Consider the following 15,010-nt stretch of genomic DNA (forward strand, 5'->3'; position numbering starts at 1 on the left):
CTACTTTGTGCAGTCCCATTAAGGAGATGACAGAACTTAATGACCCTTCGGATATTAATTAGATGTCTTGTCTTAGATGTCTTTAAAATTACTTGTGTCAACCTAATCATTACGGCTGTAGACATAATGAAACACTGATCCCCCTGCCTTTTAGACTGAGTAAATACATTTTGTGTTAAGTGGCCTGAGTGTGGCCTCTTGTGTTGCAGGAGTACTAGTGGTTCAAAATTTGAGCTGCCCCAAATACTTCCAAATTGGCAATAGAGCAACCAGTCTCAAATGTTTTCAGAAATAGTGGACTTGTCTTAGATGCTATCGGGAATAAATCTTATGACCTAGATTCACTAGCCATGTACCAGAAATATACAGTACTGCAGTAATATCTATGGTACATCTCTCTATAGGTATGTCTACTTTATCTCTTCAGCTATGTATAGCTCAGGTTTCTAGTCAGTCTGTAGTGTTCTGCACTGTATTGTTCCTGCCCTATCATACAGATGCAGAGACTTGTAAAAGTGGAAATTTCCATGGGGCTCTGAGCAGCACTGGACAGCATGCAGACCCTTTAGTGGTGTGCATGTGTGAATCACATGTTGAGCTGCAAGAAAAGGAAGTGTGCAGGCCTCTTGTGTGAATGAAAAGAATGTCCTCTCTTGCCTTGAGGGAATGTTCATCCATTTTTTTTTTTGTGTTTCAATGTTGTGCTTTGTATCTATCGCTGTGTGATTCACTCTCATTTTCTGCAGTCTTACTTGTTGCTATGCAACTGGTTGTTTTCTAGGCATCAGACATTCCTCTCCAAGGATACAAATGTCTGTAGCGTAGTTATGGACATGTTAGGTATTCGACTGCTGAGTTTAGACCATTGCTGTTGGTGTGGGTGGGTGTTTTTTATGCTGGTGCAGTTGATTTTATTTATTTATTTATTTATTTATTTATTTATTTATTTATGTGTTTCATTTTTCTTGTTCTGGACATCAGTTGAAAGTCTTGCTTAGCACACTTCCTATACCTGTAGGCTGGTTGCCTTGGAGATGATTTTCTTACTTGGTTGGTTAGGGCTCTTTTTTTTTTTTTTTTTTATTTATTATTTTTTTTTTAGCAGTGATGTGAAAGTGTGATGTCACTGACAGTCCTATGTAACTGTTCACCTACCAGCCAAGGTGTGAGAGCTTGATAGAGCTTGCAAATACCTTAGTGCTTTGATTTGTCTTCTGGAGAAGATTCCTCCAGTATTGTAATTGGACCTAATTAAAAGGAATATTTATGACAGATTAAATATGCTCAATTGGAGGTGATTTTCATGTAAACTAGATTGGTTTCTTATTTAGTCAAATAATTTGACAAGAATTGACACCAGGACTTGATCAACAGACACTTTTAAGGAGAATCAGAATTGATTGAAATCTTAATACCTGCACCCATCCCTCTTGCTGTTAGCTGGCTTCACTGTAGTTAGCTGGTTGATTGTCAGTTTTCTCTTCCTCTTAATATAACCATTGGATGTTTTCCTGCACTGTAATTAGAGGAGCCGTCAGCAGCAGCTGATTCTGCCCAGGTGTGGAACTACTTGCTGTCAAATAGCTATAGGACAAGATAACTCTAAATTTATGTTCAGACTCTTATGTTATGACCCTGCTATTCAATAGCATTAAGATATTTAAATATGTTTCTCCCTCAAATAAAACTCGTTTTATCAAGATCAAAGTAGGTGGAGTTGAGAAACAATGCTGGTGCAAATTGTCTAAATGAGTGGAAGTTGCTTCCAGACTTTCGTTGGTGAATCTATGGCCATTTGACACTAAAAGATCTTTTTATATTGGGAACTCATGACACGCTCTACTGAAAATGTACAACCTGCATTTCAATGCATATGAGACTCCTATCACAAGTCCCTGGTCATCACTTTTCAGAGTTTGAGTCTGCAAATATAGTTCCTTAAACATCACTGCTAAACCACTGAATTACATTCAACTGAATTACATAAAATACGTATTACGTTTTAGTTTATTTTGGTTTGACACCTCTCGCGTGTGCTGTTTCTTTTATTTCACAATTTTCTTTAGTCTGAATAGGTGGTTACATAAATTTTGTTTTGATATGTCCGTAACATTAAACAAGATTTCCATCCCTAATTGAAATGTCTAACAGAGCAGAGTATTGTCCAACATGTGTTTGACTCAGTGTGAAATGGGTATAAGTAGGTCTGTCAAGACTGGTTCCAACCAATTCAGTTATATGTAATACATTTTCTAGAGCTCCAAACTGGTCTTGGGTTCAGACATTAATCTGTTCACACTAAAGCAAAATTTGAGCATCATTTGTGTTATGAGCTATCTTGTGTGCAGCTTTGTTTTTTGTTTTCAGTTGAACCAACAGTTACAGTGATTTAACTCCATGCAAACTGCGTTCCAGCCTTGTGTATCATGTTATCATAATATTGTGTTTGCGCTTTGGACCCTGGAATTCCTAATCATGTATATCAGACAAAAACACCATTAACACCTCAAAGGGTGCTATATTTGACACCCTTGCTCTCATTAGTCATACCCGTGCCAGAGCTGCCTGAGGCAGAGGTGTGGAATGTGAAGAACGCCTGGCTCTCTGGTCGAACTGTCAGTCTCCTCTGCCCTGCCCGGCTTAATCAGGGGGACGAGCTCCAGAGCTTAGCTCAAGTGTAACAGGGACTTCATGGTTCATTGCTACAAGTCAACTGTCAATGCTTTGTCTTTCCTTAGTGATCAAAATGTGTTGATGGGAAAACTGAGACTAATGTAAGACGTCATGTAGGAGTCTTTTGTAGCATGTCTGAACTGGAGTTAACATGCAGGATGTTGGGCTCTGTCGACCTGGTTTCTGCCAGGACAGTCATAAAACATGAATGTATGCTTATCAGAAATGTTTTGTTTGCACAATTCCAGTTAAACCCACCCTTCGTCAGTAATAAAGTCAAACTCTTCACACACCGCATAGTTTGCGTACAGTCAGTTCTGTATTTCTGAGGCTCAGTATTATTACTGCTAACTAAAATGTACAGTAAAACTCATTTATCTAACATGCCCAGGTCACAGTCTCTACTCCCTTTTAGTCTTTATACATAAACCGGAAGATCTGTTGACATTATCCAGCACTGGTGTGTATGTCTGTTTAAAGACTAGTAGCAGACAAGTGAACATAAAACCACAGCGTTTCATTAAGTGTTTGTGCATAGTATAACATCCACCCGTCTAGATAATGTACCATAGTAGTACACAGACGCACCATAGCAGCACAGCACCAACTGATGTTGAAACACTATGGACAGTTTTACATGACAGAACTGGTTTGACAATGTTAATACTTAGAGTAATGCTTGGTTTTTGTAGCAAAATTTTGAACTAGACTCAACATGATCCATATTACTTTGGGCATGTTAATGTTGTGAAAACAGTGTGAATTAATTACTGTAAAAATGGTAGCATTATTAAAGAAAAAGTACAATGGCTGTGAATTTTGAACTTTAAATTGTTGGCTTGTCTGTTCTCCGCAATCAGTTTGTTGTTTGTCAGACTTGTTTATGCTGTTCCTATTACTACACCTGGTCGTCAGTCTGTGTCCTTCCTGCTTTACTTCTTGTTCCTGCTGTCTTCAAGTAATCATGCAGGAAAAGTTGAGTGAACTAAGCTCTAATATACATCTCTACTGTATGACATGAAGTGAATATGCACAGATATCATGTCTATCTTGTGATGTAAATATTTCGTGTTTTGTACTCAACTAAATGAAAGTGGAATTTTAAAGTAGACTCAGCTGCAGAGGGAGGTCACCGGTCTCATATTTAATAGTAATGTTAGCTGATACTGGATGGTTGCTCATAGATCCCTATTGCCAGCAGTGTCAAAGTCTGCTTTCTTTACACTCAGGGTGTGTTCAGCAGTCAGGGTGAGGTTTAGACAAGATCTTGTGATTTTCAAAAACTACACGTACACACACCCAGACAGAGTTCGTTCTCACATACACTGGACTTTGATCACTAAACTTGGAGTTGGAGTATGTGTCACAGTGTCAGGTGACTGCATGGTTACAGCCCTAATATTTTCATACCGTAGAGTCACTTACTGTGTACTTGTATAGATGTCCAGCCATTATAGTTCTGTACTGACCCAGTAAACTTATGTATCTGTTCAGTCTCTCTGAATATGAACAGACCTCTGAGATATGAATCATGTTACTGATATCAGCTACACCACTGTGGATGTGCACTATAATAGCAGCTGGCTTGAAGTTCCCTCTGTTAGGCTGCATTATCTGCTATAGCAGAGGCAGGGAAATGTCTTAAGAGCAGGAATGACTGAGCAACATGAAACTCATATTCTGGACTGGACTGCCCCTAAAAGGCCCTTACCACCATCCTCTGCTTGCCTCTAGTTTTTTGTTTCTCATTGTTTTGTACCAAAATTAAAACTTATTTGATGAAGTCATCCTGTCAGAAATGTGCATTTAACAACCACACATCATGCTAGTTTAATCCAAACTTTCTCCAATTAACACAGTTGATGTGAACAGGATCTGTTTGCTAAAAAACTGGATAAACTCTATATTTTTTGCTCTTTAGTCATAGTGCGCATTGAACAGTGAATGGCATTAAGAGACTAAAAGGCCATTATTTACTCTCCCGTATTTATCTGACAGTTCTGTCCTTTTGAAAGCTTTAAGTCGCATGAAATTCTTTGACTATAAAAGCCATAATGTACAATTTGGGGTGAGCTTGGTCTCTTTGGAACTTTGAGACTGTCACTCTACTCTCACCAGTAGCCCTGCTGTTTGTAGCCAGGGCTTGCTGACTAAAGTAACATGCAGTTCTTGGTAGTTCATCCCACCATTGTTTTACTGATGGAATTAACTTTGGCACGACTCAGAAGTACCTTTTTTTTTTTTTTTAAACCGTAATTGACTGAAAAACTGTTAAGGGTGGTGAAAAATGTTGGGTAAAAATTAAACTCATCTGGCCAGTCTGCACACACTGGAACAACTGATGTCCAATGTAGTGCTTCATTTTGGTTTAAAAAAACAAGACGTTTTTGCTTATGTGAACTTCAAATGTGTTTGTGTCATTGTAAATCCTTTGAACACTGTTTGGCTATTTAGTACATCATGCATGGTATGAGAGTTTACATCTATTGTTTGAATTAACATTAGTAATTGCTTCAAGTTATGTTCTCATGGGGTTTAAGTCTAGTTTGGGTTGTACCACTTACTCATTACTGAATATACAGTTCTTAGATTTAGTAACTCTTCAGCCATTATTGTTGCTATTCCCATTATAATGGCAGAATAGCTGTAGGCAGTCAAGGATTCTTTTCTTTTTTTGTATTAGGGAAGCCATCATGCTTTAAATAGGGCTGCAGCAGCAGGACTCTTTCCACAGTAAGTGACATCATCTCTCCGGCCCTGCGGTGGTACTTGGATTCAACACAGACTAGGGTGTGTCTCAGACACCCATCCACTACAGCATGGGTTTGCTAAGTCACCTCGCCATGTAGAGGGAGCACCTGGTTCTCCTGGCTCATAGGGTCCAGAGGTCAAATCCACCTTCAGGCTGATTTTAGGAGGATAGAGGAAGATGCAGTATAATTGAAGGTTCTTCATGTCTGTGTTTGTGTGCATCAGAATTTAATTTGTAACTTGCCATCCAGTCCATTTGTTGTATAAGTAGGTTATGTAAAAGGCACAGTTTAGTGTTTGATTCAGGTCTACCATTTTAAAGTAAGGAGATGCTGTGGAAAACTAAGCATCTGTTGGCATGCGTCTACTGTATAATGACGTAATCACTAATAACTTTCCTTAATTACTGTGGGTGGTCCAATAGGGGCTAAATCTAATCTCAGTTGGCTTCTATGTAGCACCAATAAAACCCTAGCTTCTTTTTTTGGCTGAGTGATGGAGTGACAAAACCAAGGCTGGTGATTCTCTGTTCGTTCACAGTAAGGTTTTTTCTTCTCTGTACTTATAATTTATTAATGACCTTTCTGACCCCACACAGATCTTAATCATAAAGTGCTCTCACCCAACTGTGGGATAGATGTGGGTTAAATGTGTTATGTGTTGTGTAATCAAATCCAAAAACAGCTCATGTCCAGTATAATATAATAATTTTAAACTGTTTGTACATGGGGTTTGTTCTGATTTCTTTAAATCCACAAGGTTTATCAAAGTGACTTCCCAATCCTCAAATCCAAAAATTATTTGCATATTAAATTCAATAGAAGGGTTTTGCAACATTATTTATTTTATTTTTTTATTTATTTCAATGCATTTTGATGGACTTGCAGTGAGGTCTCCCTCAGTTCTGGTTCTCTGCTCAGGCTGCGTCACTAACATGTAATTTAATTTTCACTGTAGAATGAATCCGTTAAAGCTCCTTTTCTTAGATTTTGTGTGTGTGTGTGTGTGTGTGTGAGCTTAATTTTGCAGGTGGGATTTAGGATTATACTGTAATTGTCCTGTTTCAAAACATGCTCACTCCTACAGCATGGACAATGTTCTCTAAGCAGGACCGGACTAAGACTAATCTCATTAATCTGTGTCGTTTATCTTTGTCTTTACAGACGGGACGCATTGACAAATCCTACCCCACAGTGTGTGGTCACACAGGCCCAGTGTTAGACATTGACTGGTGTCCCCACAATGATCAGGTCATTGCCAGCGGTTCTGAGGACTGCACAGTGATGGTAAGGTTTGCCTCACCCTTTACACCTGAACTCTTTAACTGGGGGGAAAAACAGCGCACATTCTTGAGCTAATAAGTGACAAGAGACTACATGCTTTTATTGCAAAAGACCGGGCTGTTATAACTCAGGGATGGGTGCTGACCTCACCCTCTGGATTAGATTAGGCTCAAATATGTGTTGTAGGAATCAGAGCTGGGGAATGATTTAGCTGTTTATTGAGCTGAGGTCACCGACTTTTTTGAGACTGTAGTTGTACTTTCCTCCATATGTCCTTATTTGGACGGTGAAAGGCTCAGATTAGTGTGCTGTCTGTTTGCTGCTACCACTTCCTCACCTGAAAGTCCTGACTTCCTGTTAAACCCACTCTGAATCACTGCCGTATTTATTTCATGTTTGCAGAAGTATAAGCCATGCTATGAAGAGAGGAACCAGCAATGGCATTTGACCTTTTTCAAGGGAAAGTTCACAGCCTAAATAGGCTCTTGGTGATGTTTAGTTTAAATTAAGTGGGAGTGGGCGGTGTAACTGGTGTATACAGCAGACTGGTAGAGATAAGTACCATGATGTGGACATGGTTACACCATGTGTTTTTTATTTATTTATTTTTTATAATAACGAATGGATTTTAATTTTCACATCACCAAAAGTGCATGACAGACATTAGCACGACTCAATGCATGTTAACCAGTGCTGCGGTTAACGTGTCACTGATTGCCTTTTTTAAAACGTGAGCATACAGTACATTTTTTTCATACGCTGAAACAACTATTAGCATGCTAAGAAAGGTAGTTAAATGAATGGAGACAAATGTTACAGAGGTAGTGCTAAACAATGAAAAAAGGATGCTTCAGTCATAATTTGGACATGGTTTGGTGTGACATCGAGCAGAAAATGTTTAGCAATAGAAAATGCAAGTGACAGTTGTTGCCAAATATTTTATCCAAAGCAAAATCCTGTTGTACAGCAGCTGTCTTGAGAACACAACACACACACAGTGTCAGCTGTTTGGGGTGTTACGCTCCTAACTTCCACCATGTGTGAGTGGTCAAGCAGACCAGACCAAGGACCAGTATTGTACTACTTATTGTGATAATTACAAACCTTGTAACCTGTATTTTGCTAAATTTGACTGTAGATCCCATCTGTCACAAAATCAGATGCTGTTTCTGACAACTGAACTCTTAGCCACTGCTGCCCCCTCTGGTTCTTTTTGGTAACTACCATTTATTGGTGTCTGTGTACAGCAGGCTTCACTGCCTGTTCTGTTCCTGACTTCTGTCCTTGTTCGTGTCCTCCACAGGTGTGGCAGATTCCTGAGAATGGCCTTGTCACTCCCATGTCTGAGCCAGTAGTGGTACTGGAGGGCCACTCCAAGCGTGTTGGCATCATCACATGGCACCCAACAGCACGCAATGTCCTTCTTAGTGCAGGTGTCCTTAAATCTACTAAACAATGCTGCTGAAATCCAGCTGTCCTCAGAGTTAGCCTTCAAAATTTGCTGAAATTCAATTTGAATACAAATATCCAAGCTGTAACACATCATCGTGGTGGCAGCTGCCTCAAAGACAAAATATTGTGTGTGTGACTTGAGTGTGCTGCTGTCCTGCTCACCTTTTACCTCACTGTCATCAGGTTGTGACAACCAGGTCATCATCTGGAACGTGGGCACAGGAGAGGCTATGATCAACCTGGAGGACATGCACCCTGATGTCATTTACAATGTGTGCTGGAACCGCAGTGGTAGCCTTATCTGCACCTCCTGCAAGGACAAGTCCATCCGTGTTATCGACCCACGCAAGGAGACGATTATTGCTGTAAGCAAAGATTTCTTTGTTGTGACATTTTCTCTTTTTATATTCCATTGTATCCGCAGCATTTGAGAGGTAGATATTAATCTAGGTGCAGTGAAATGGGGTTGCAAGTAGGGAGACTGCTTCAGCTGGAAGGCCTGGGCTCCCTTAAAATTGTCCTTGAGTGTGACACTGAATTATCACTGGATTTGGGTTCATTGCTGTGTAGCTGACTGACCTTCAGAAGGAAACAAGTGAAAAGTTTAATCTGAATAATATGCTTTGTGATGCCACTTATCTAAAAGTAGAGCTTACACTGTGATAGACAGACATCAGAACAGGAACAGTCATATATTAAGACCTCAGCACAGGAATTACAAGATACAAATTGACCAGGAGTGTAGGATTAGCAATAAGAAACGAAACAACAAAAGTAAAAGTGGACGTAATAAACTGTTCAGGAAATAGTGACTTGGGCACACAAGTGTTGTGTTGACCTGTAAACTATACTTCACAGGAGAAGGAGAAGGCACATGAGGGTGCTCGACCCATGAGGGCCATTTTCCTTTCTGATGGCAACATCCTCACCACGGGTTTCAGTCGCATGAGTGAGAGACAGCTAGCCCTCTGGAACATGGTAAGCTACTCAGTTCAGTGATTACTGGTCCTTCATTTCACACTGTTATAATATTCAAATTTATAGTTGCCTTAAGAATTTGCAATACTTGATTTCCGCCACTCTTTAGATTGTTCAGAGAGCAAGTTTTTCATTTAAGTCAACAGTATGAATGAAACCGTGCACGCATGTTAAGAATAAACATATTCACAACTTTACCTTTTCCTAGGCCCTACATTTCTGTACTCGTAGGCTCTTTAACAGAACTCATCATTTATCATTATGCTTGAATTTTTTTTTTTTTTTTTTTTTAGCAAAACATGGAGGAGCCAATGACTGTTAATGAGATGGACACCAGCAACGGAGTGCTCTTGCCCTTCTATGACCCAGACACCAGTGTTGTTTACCTCTGTGGGAAGGTAAGTTCCCTTTACTCTATAGCAAAATCAAGCATTATTATAATAGCACAAAATTGGATGTCTAAATTTGATTTCCACTTAGCTGAATACAGAAATCAAACCCTTCTTTATTTCTTGACAGGGTGACAGCAGCATCCGTTACTTTGAAATCACAGATGAGGCTCCATATGTTCACTTCCTCAGCACCTTTGCCACCAAGGAGCCCCAGAGGGGCATGGGCTACATGCCCAAGAGGGGCCTTGATGTCAATAAATGCGAAATTGCGAGGTAAGCTAAGCTCGATGGCTAATCATCATCTCTGACACCAGAATTCGTTTTGAGTTTTGATTTTAGTCAACCAGATCTAATGTGGAGTTCCTAGCTTCACCACTGGGAGGCAGTATGTAATCGTGACATAATCACTAATGTCTCTCAGGACAGTCCACAGTAAACTGTTCTAAGACACTATTGCCTTTGTTGTTGAGTAATGCATTGAATTGCAGGTAATTGGTTTGAATTTGTATGTTGCCAGGTTCTATAAACTGCATGAAAGGAAGTGTGAGCCTATCGTGATGACTGTACCTAGAAAGGTGAGTCCTCATCCAGTGGCCACTTTGCAAAGTTACTAGACCACTAATCTGCTTGTTGAATCACAGGCAGCCTAGTGAGGCCTTGTCTTATAATGTGCTGGTGTGGAGTTTTCCTCACAGCTTGTCACTCTTTCCTTCTCCTTCAGTCCGACCTGTTCCAGGACGACTTGTACCCAGACACAGCTGGACCCGACCCTGCCCTGGAGGCTGAGGAGTGGTTTGATGGCAAGAATGGAGACCCCATCCTCATTTCCCTCAAGAACGGCTACGTCCCAGGCAAGAACCGTGAATTCAAGGTGGTCAAAAAGAACATTTTGGACAACAAGGGGACCAAGAACTCAGAGAAATCAAGCCATGCCAACAAGTCTGCCTCCCCAACTCCATCAATTGTGAGTATTTGCCTTTTGTGATAAATGTGGGCCAGAATTACAATATGGGACAACAGATTTTCTGATGATATGGATCACACTATCTGTTAAGAAAATTGATGAGGAAATTTACTCTGGACTGCATTATGGCTGCAACAAAAAAAAATCTTCTTCTTCTTTCTTCTTCCTTATTCTTTCTTCTTTCTTCTTCTTCCTTCTTCTTCTTTCCTCCTCCTCCTCCTCCTCCTCCTCCTCCTCCTCTGCCAACTAACTTGAATTATCATTTGGTCTATAAAATGTCAGGAAATAATGAAAATGCCCATTACAATTTCCCCAAAGCCAAAGGTGACGTCTTGATATAGTCCGACATTCCAAAACCCAAAGATATCAGTTTACTATCGCATGAGACAAAGAAAAGCAGCAAATCCCTCCAATTGTGAAGCTGGAGCTAGGGAATGTGTGTTATTTTTGCTTGAAAAATTACTTAAACGATTAATCGATCAAATTGTTGAAGCAATTGATAATTTTTTTTGTAAAAAAAAACCAAAACTAATTGTTTCAATTCTAGACTGCATGGTATTGAGAAGTCTAAGTGAACATGTCTGTTTTTTTTCAGCTATGTTTTTAATACCTTGTAACGTTTCTTTAGATAAATATTGTCTTAAGAACAAGTTTTGTCTAACTCAATTCCTCACCTGATTAGGATGATGGGCAATAATCAGTTAATACTAATATATTTCCATGCCTTAACACTATGTAAACATCATTAGACATCAGCCTCACTACTGGCTTCATCTCTCTGGGGCTCCCAGTGTTAAGCAGACAAATTGTATGTGTTTGACGCAGGGCAGATTGCTGTCTGTCTTCATGAGGTGGTTTGTAGATGTTATTCAACCCACTCTCTGACCCACAAACTGAGGGGTCTGCTGCTGCTTTGGGCGCCTGCCGCTGGGCGTCCTGCCGCACCTCGCCCACAACACAGCCACCCGCCTGGGACCCAGCCCATGTGTGTCTCTGCAGTTCTGCTCTGTAATCACAGCCCACTGGGCTCCAGTGCTGGCGAAACATGTTAACCCCCAGAGTACCAGACCCTGCCACCTGGCATATACAGTCCAAGACTGTAGGTAGCGGCATTGAGACAGTAAAAGTCTTGTACACTATTGTGACATACCTTTAAGTTTGACGTTGGTTCAAATGTCAGTTGTAGTTGTGTGTTTCACAGTGGGGTGGTTGTAGCAGTATTGTGATAGAAATGGGTAAAAACATACCAAAAAGTCTCACTCGTCTCTTGTGTCTCCCCACAGAAATCTGAAGCCAAGCTGGAGGAGATCTTGAAAGAAGTCAAATCCCTCAAGGACCTGGTCAGCAGTCAGGAGAAGCGAATCGTCAAACTTGAAGAGCAAATGTCCAAAATTGCCATTTAGGGACCCTTTACCCAACCCGCTACAATTCAGGACGTTCTATTGGCTGGGGGGAGGGCAGGACCAGTCACTGCCTATCTCAATGACAGTGTTTTGTCTGAGGCCTGCCTAGCAATGATCCCTAGCAACATTCCAGATGAACTTTTTCTTAGCCAGCCCCCAACCCTCACTTTAACACAGGTGGAATAAGGACGTGTGGAAAATTTAGCAGAAAATACTCTTACTGCGTTTTGGTGACAAAGGACTCTATTCCTTTTATTGTGTGGCAGTCATTTTTTATTTTACATATTCCTTTGCATTTTAGAAATATGACCAAGAAAATCCCAGTGTCAAGTCCCTTTTTATCATTGCATACCCAAATATTTTTTTAAGTAGCTATCAATGTTTCATGTTACCATACCCCAAAATTACAATGTTGCCAAATTAGAAATTTTGTTTACGCCTCCTTAACAGTATTTCTTTCTCTCTTTGTGGGAAGATTCAAACAGTGACGCTCAGTGCTGTAGACTGGTTATGTAAGGAAGAATTTACTATGAAATTTAAAATTAATTTAAATAAATTGGATAGTTATGCAAGGAAGATTGACATCTCAAACTCTGTAATTAGGAGGAAATAAATTCTGATTGAAGACACATTTAGCTGCCACAGTCTACACCAAGCACACACATTTCAAAAATGACAAGTCTTGCTGTCTGTGTTGAAGCTGCACAAATTAACACCTGCTTTCTGCCATTTCTTCTCATTTCTGCTGCTTCCCATCATTCTGACTGTGGACAATAGTCCATGTAAACACACATTCCTTTCTATCTTGCTTCATTAACATGCACTGTGTGCTTATTGGAGAAAATGACAAACACATTCCACAAATCTCATTGGCAGTTCTTGATGCGGGGGAAAAAATACTTCTATAAAGTTCCTCTTTCTGTAAACACTCTCACGCTGTAGTGACTCGGTTACACTGGTTGGTTGTTATTGTGACATTTACGTGCTGCCCATGAAAAGACCAACTTTGTGGATTTTCAACCTCAGCTCTTCTTTGTTTTTGAGAGTTTCAGTGACCAACCTCAGTGTTAGGTATCCACAGGTTTTGCTCAACACACAAGTGCAGTCAAGTGTAGTGGGATTACTTTTTGTCACTGTTCCTTTGCATTGTATGCCATCTCACATATCTATTTTCTGTACAAACAAAACAGGAATAGATATGAAATGACACCAAGTAATCACACATTGACTTGACCTTTTTAAAACCATCTGGTGATAAAACTGGAGACTGCTACAGAAACTGTTCATGATAGACCTTAAAGGCCTAGATTGTGTGAATATGTGCCTCATGTCTTTGGTCTTTTGGGTACCTGTCACTATGGATGTTCCTGCTCAATTTCTTATTGGGGGTGGGGGGTTATTAAATGGACTCAAAGTAGAACCAATTTTTTTCCAAGACTTGCCTCTAACTTGGATGAATTGAATAGTTGGGTTATTGCTTCTCTGTTAATTTTAGCCTGTTTCTTGTTCCAGCTGTGCTTATATCCCTCTTAGCACTTCCACTAATTGTTTTTTTTTTTTTATGGTTATTTCTCAGATGCCCCAATTCAGTATAGTAATTACAAAATCAAGGAACCATTGACTTGTCTAGTCTGAGCTGTTTTGATCAGACAGCTATGATAAAAGCTTCCTGATGTTTCAGATTAGTTTCCCAGTGGGAAGCTGAGACGGGTGATGGTTCAGTCTGTTGTTTTCCTTCAATATTTGTTACCACTGTAAAGACCTGAAAGTGCCATAGCGGTGGCCATGGAAGTGTTTGTAGGGGACTGTTGCGTGAGTAGATTTGTGTAGTAAATGGAAGAGTTGATAGGTGCCCACATTTACAACCACTTTGAGGTGCTATACTTAGTGCAAACGCTATGTTCAAAGGACCCTGTTCCTCAAGTGCTGTATGTCAGCCCCCTGGATGACATCATGAAGTCCTGCCAATCCATCCCACAAATACACCAGGCAGCACTACTGCTCGGGGTATGTTAGAAGCATTGTGCCCCTGACATTTTGACACTTTCCACCTCGGTACGGGTATTCAAAACATCTTAAAAAATGATGTCAAACCGAGAATCTGTCGGCTGAACGCGCAGCCTTTTGAGTCATCATGGCTTCAAGATGTGTTTTGAGCAGTGAGTCGTGGAATATTAGTGACAGGAAATCTTCGGAGTGCTACAGAAATGTTGGTCTGACACAAATTATACTGCCCTATCTTGTATATCAGACTGCCACTCTATGGATTCTTTACAGCACTGTTGGCACGAGAGCTAAGTTTTGAGGAGTAGTAGTGAATAGCGATCCAAAGGGACACTGTAGGTTGGAGAATGTGAACTTGAAAGATAGATGTATGTTTGTAATTAAGGTCTAGGAAAATGAGTGAAAACTGTGTAAATAACGTGACCATATTTTCTGTATTTTTTTTATTTCATTTTTGATTTGTGGTTGTGCTGAAGAGGGTATTTTGTATGGGGGGGGGGTTTTAAATGTTTCCCCTTGTCTGTGTTCCCTGCACCTTGCCATAATGCATCATGAGAAAGGCAGAACCTCTGTTATGTTGGAGATCGTATGAATATCAAGAATGAAAATCAGACTAAAACGAACCAAGATGACACCTCATGTGGAGGTCTGCTCAGCATTTTTGTTCATTATTCTTGCTTCAAGTATCAAACATTGATTATAAGAAAAATTAATAAAGAATTTTTAAAATGGGCTCATTGTACAGTTTTGAATTAGCAAATGGACCGATTTGTTGTATCTTTTGCGTTCAGTCATTACCGTCTTTGGATGTGTTTCCTTTACTGAACGGTTTTTAACAAAGATTTGAGTCATTGAATGCAAGTTCAGAATCAGAAATACTTTATTGATCCCTGAGGGGAAAGTCTTTTGTTACAGCAGCTCACTATCACGTCAGTACACACAGGAATAGAAGTACTAAGCAAAAAAATATAATACACTTTAATACAGAAAATAAATTAAGTACTAAGTGGGTATAAGTATATAATTAAAATAAGTGTGAAGTACAAAGTGGGTTTGCCGGTGGTTGATAATAATACGGTATAAGGTAATAGTGCATGAACTGCCAAGTTA

The 15,010-nt window shown here is 39.9% G+C and overlaps 1 protein-coding gene across 3 annotated transcripts in view; it reads left to right on the top strand.

The window, feature by feature from the left end:
- LOC122875775 (coronin-1C-A) overlaps positions 1–14,632 on the top strand; it is a 35,974-nt gene extending 21,342 nt beyond the window's left edge. For all 3 annotated transcript variants that reach the window (XM_044195271.1, XM_044195273.1, XM_044195272.1), the window contains 9 exons: positions 6,588–6,710; positions 8,011–8,140; positions 8,343–8,524; positions 9,018–9,137; positions 9,431–9,535; positions 9,657–9,802; positions 10,047–10,104; positions 10,251–10,493; positions 11,777–14,632. In XM_044195271.1, the coding sequence (XP_044051206.1) occupies positions 6,588–6,710; positions 8,011–8,140; positions 8,343–8,524; positions 9,018–9,137; positions 9,431–9,535; positions 9,657–9,802; positions 10,047–10,104; positions 10,251–10,493; positions 11,777–11,896 (1,227 nt within the window). In that variant the 3' untranslated portion in view covers positions 11,897–14,632. The remainder of the gene's footprint in view (positions 1–6,587; positions 6,711–8,010; positions 8,141–8,342; positions 8,525–9,017; positions 9,138–9,430; positions 9,536–9,656; positions 9,803–10,046; positions 10,105–10,250; positions 10,494–11,776) is intronic.
- Positions 14,633–15,010: the final 378 nt, after the last annotated feature.

The sequence above is a fragment of the Siniperca chuatsi genome, linkage group LG5, assembly GCF_020085105.1.
Source record: "Siniperca chuatsi isolate FFG_IHB_CAS linkage group LG5, ASM2008510v1, whole genome shotgun sequence".
In the NCBI taxonomy this organism is placed as follows: Eukaryota; Metazoa; Chordata; class Actinopteri; order Centrarchiformes; family Sinipercidae; genus Siniperca; species Siniperca chuatsi.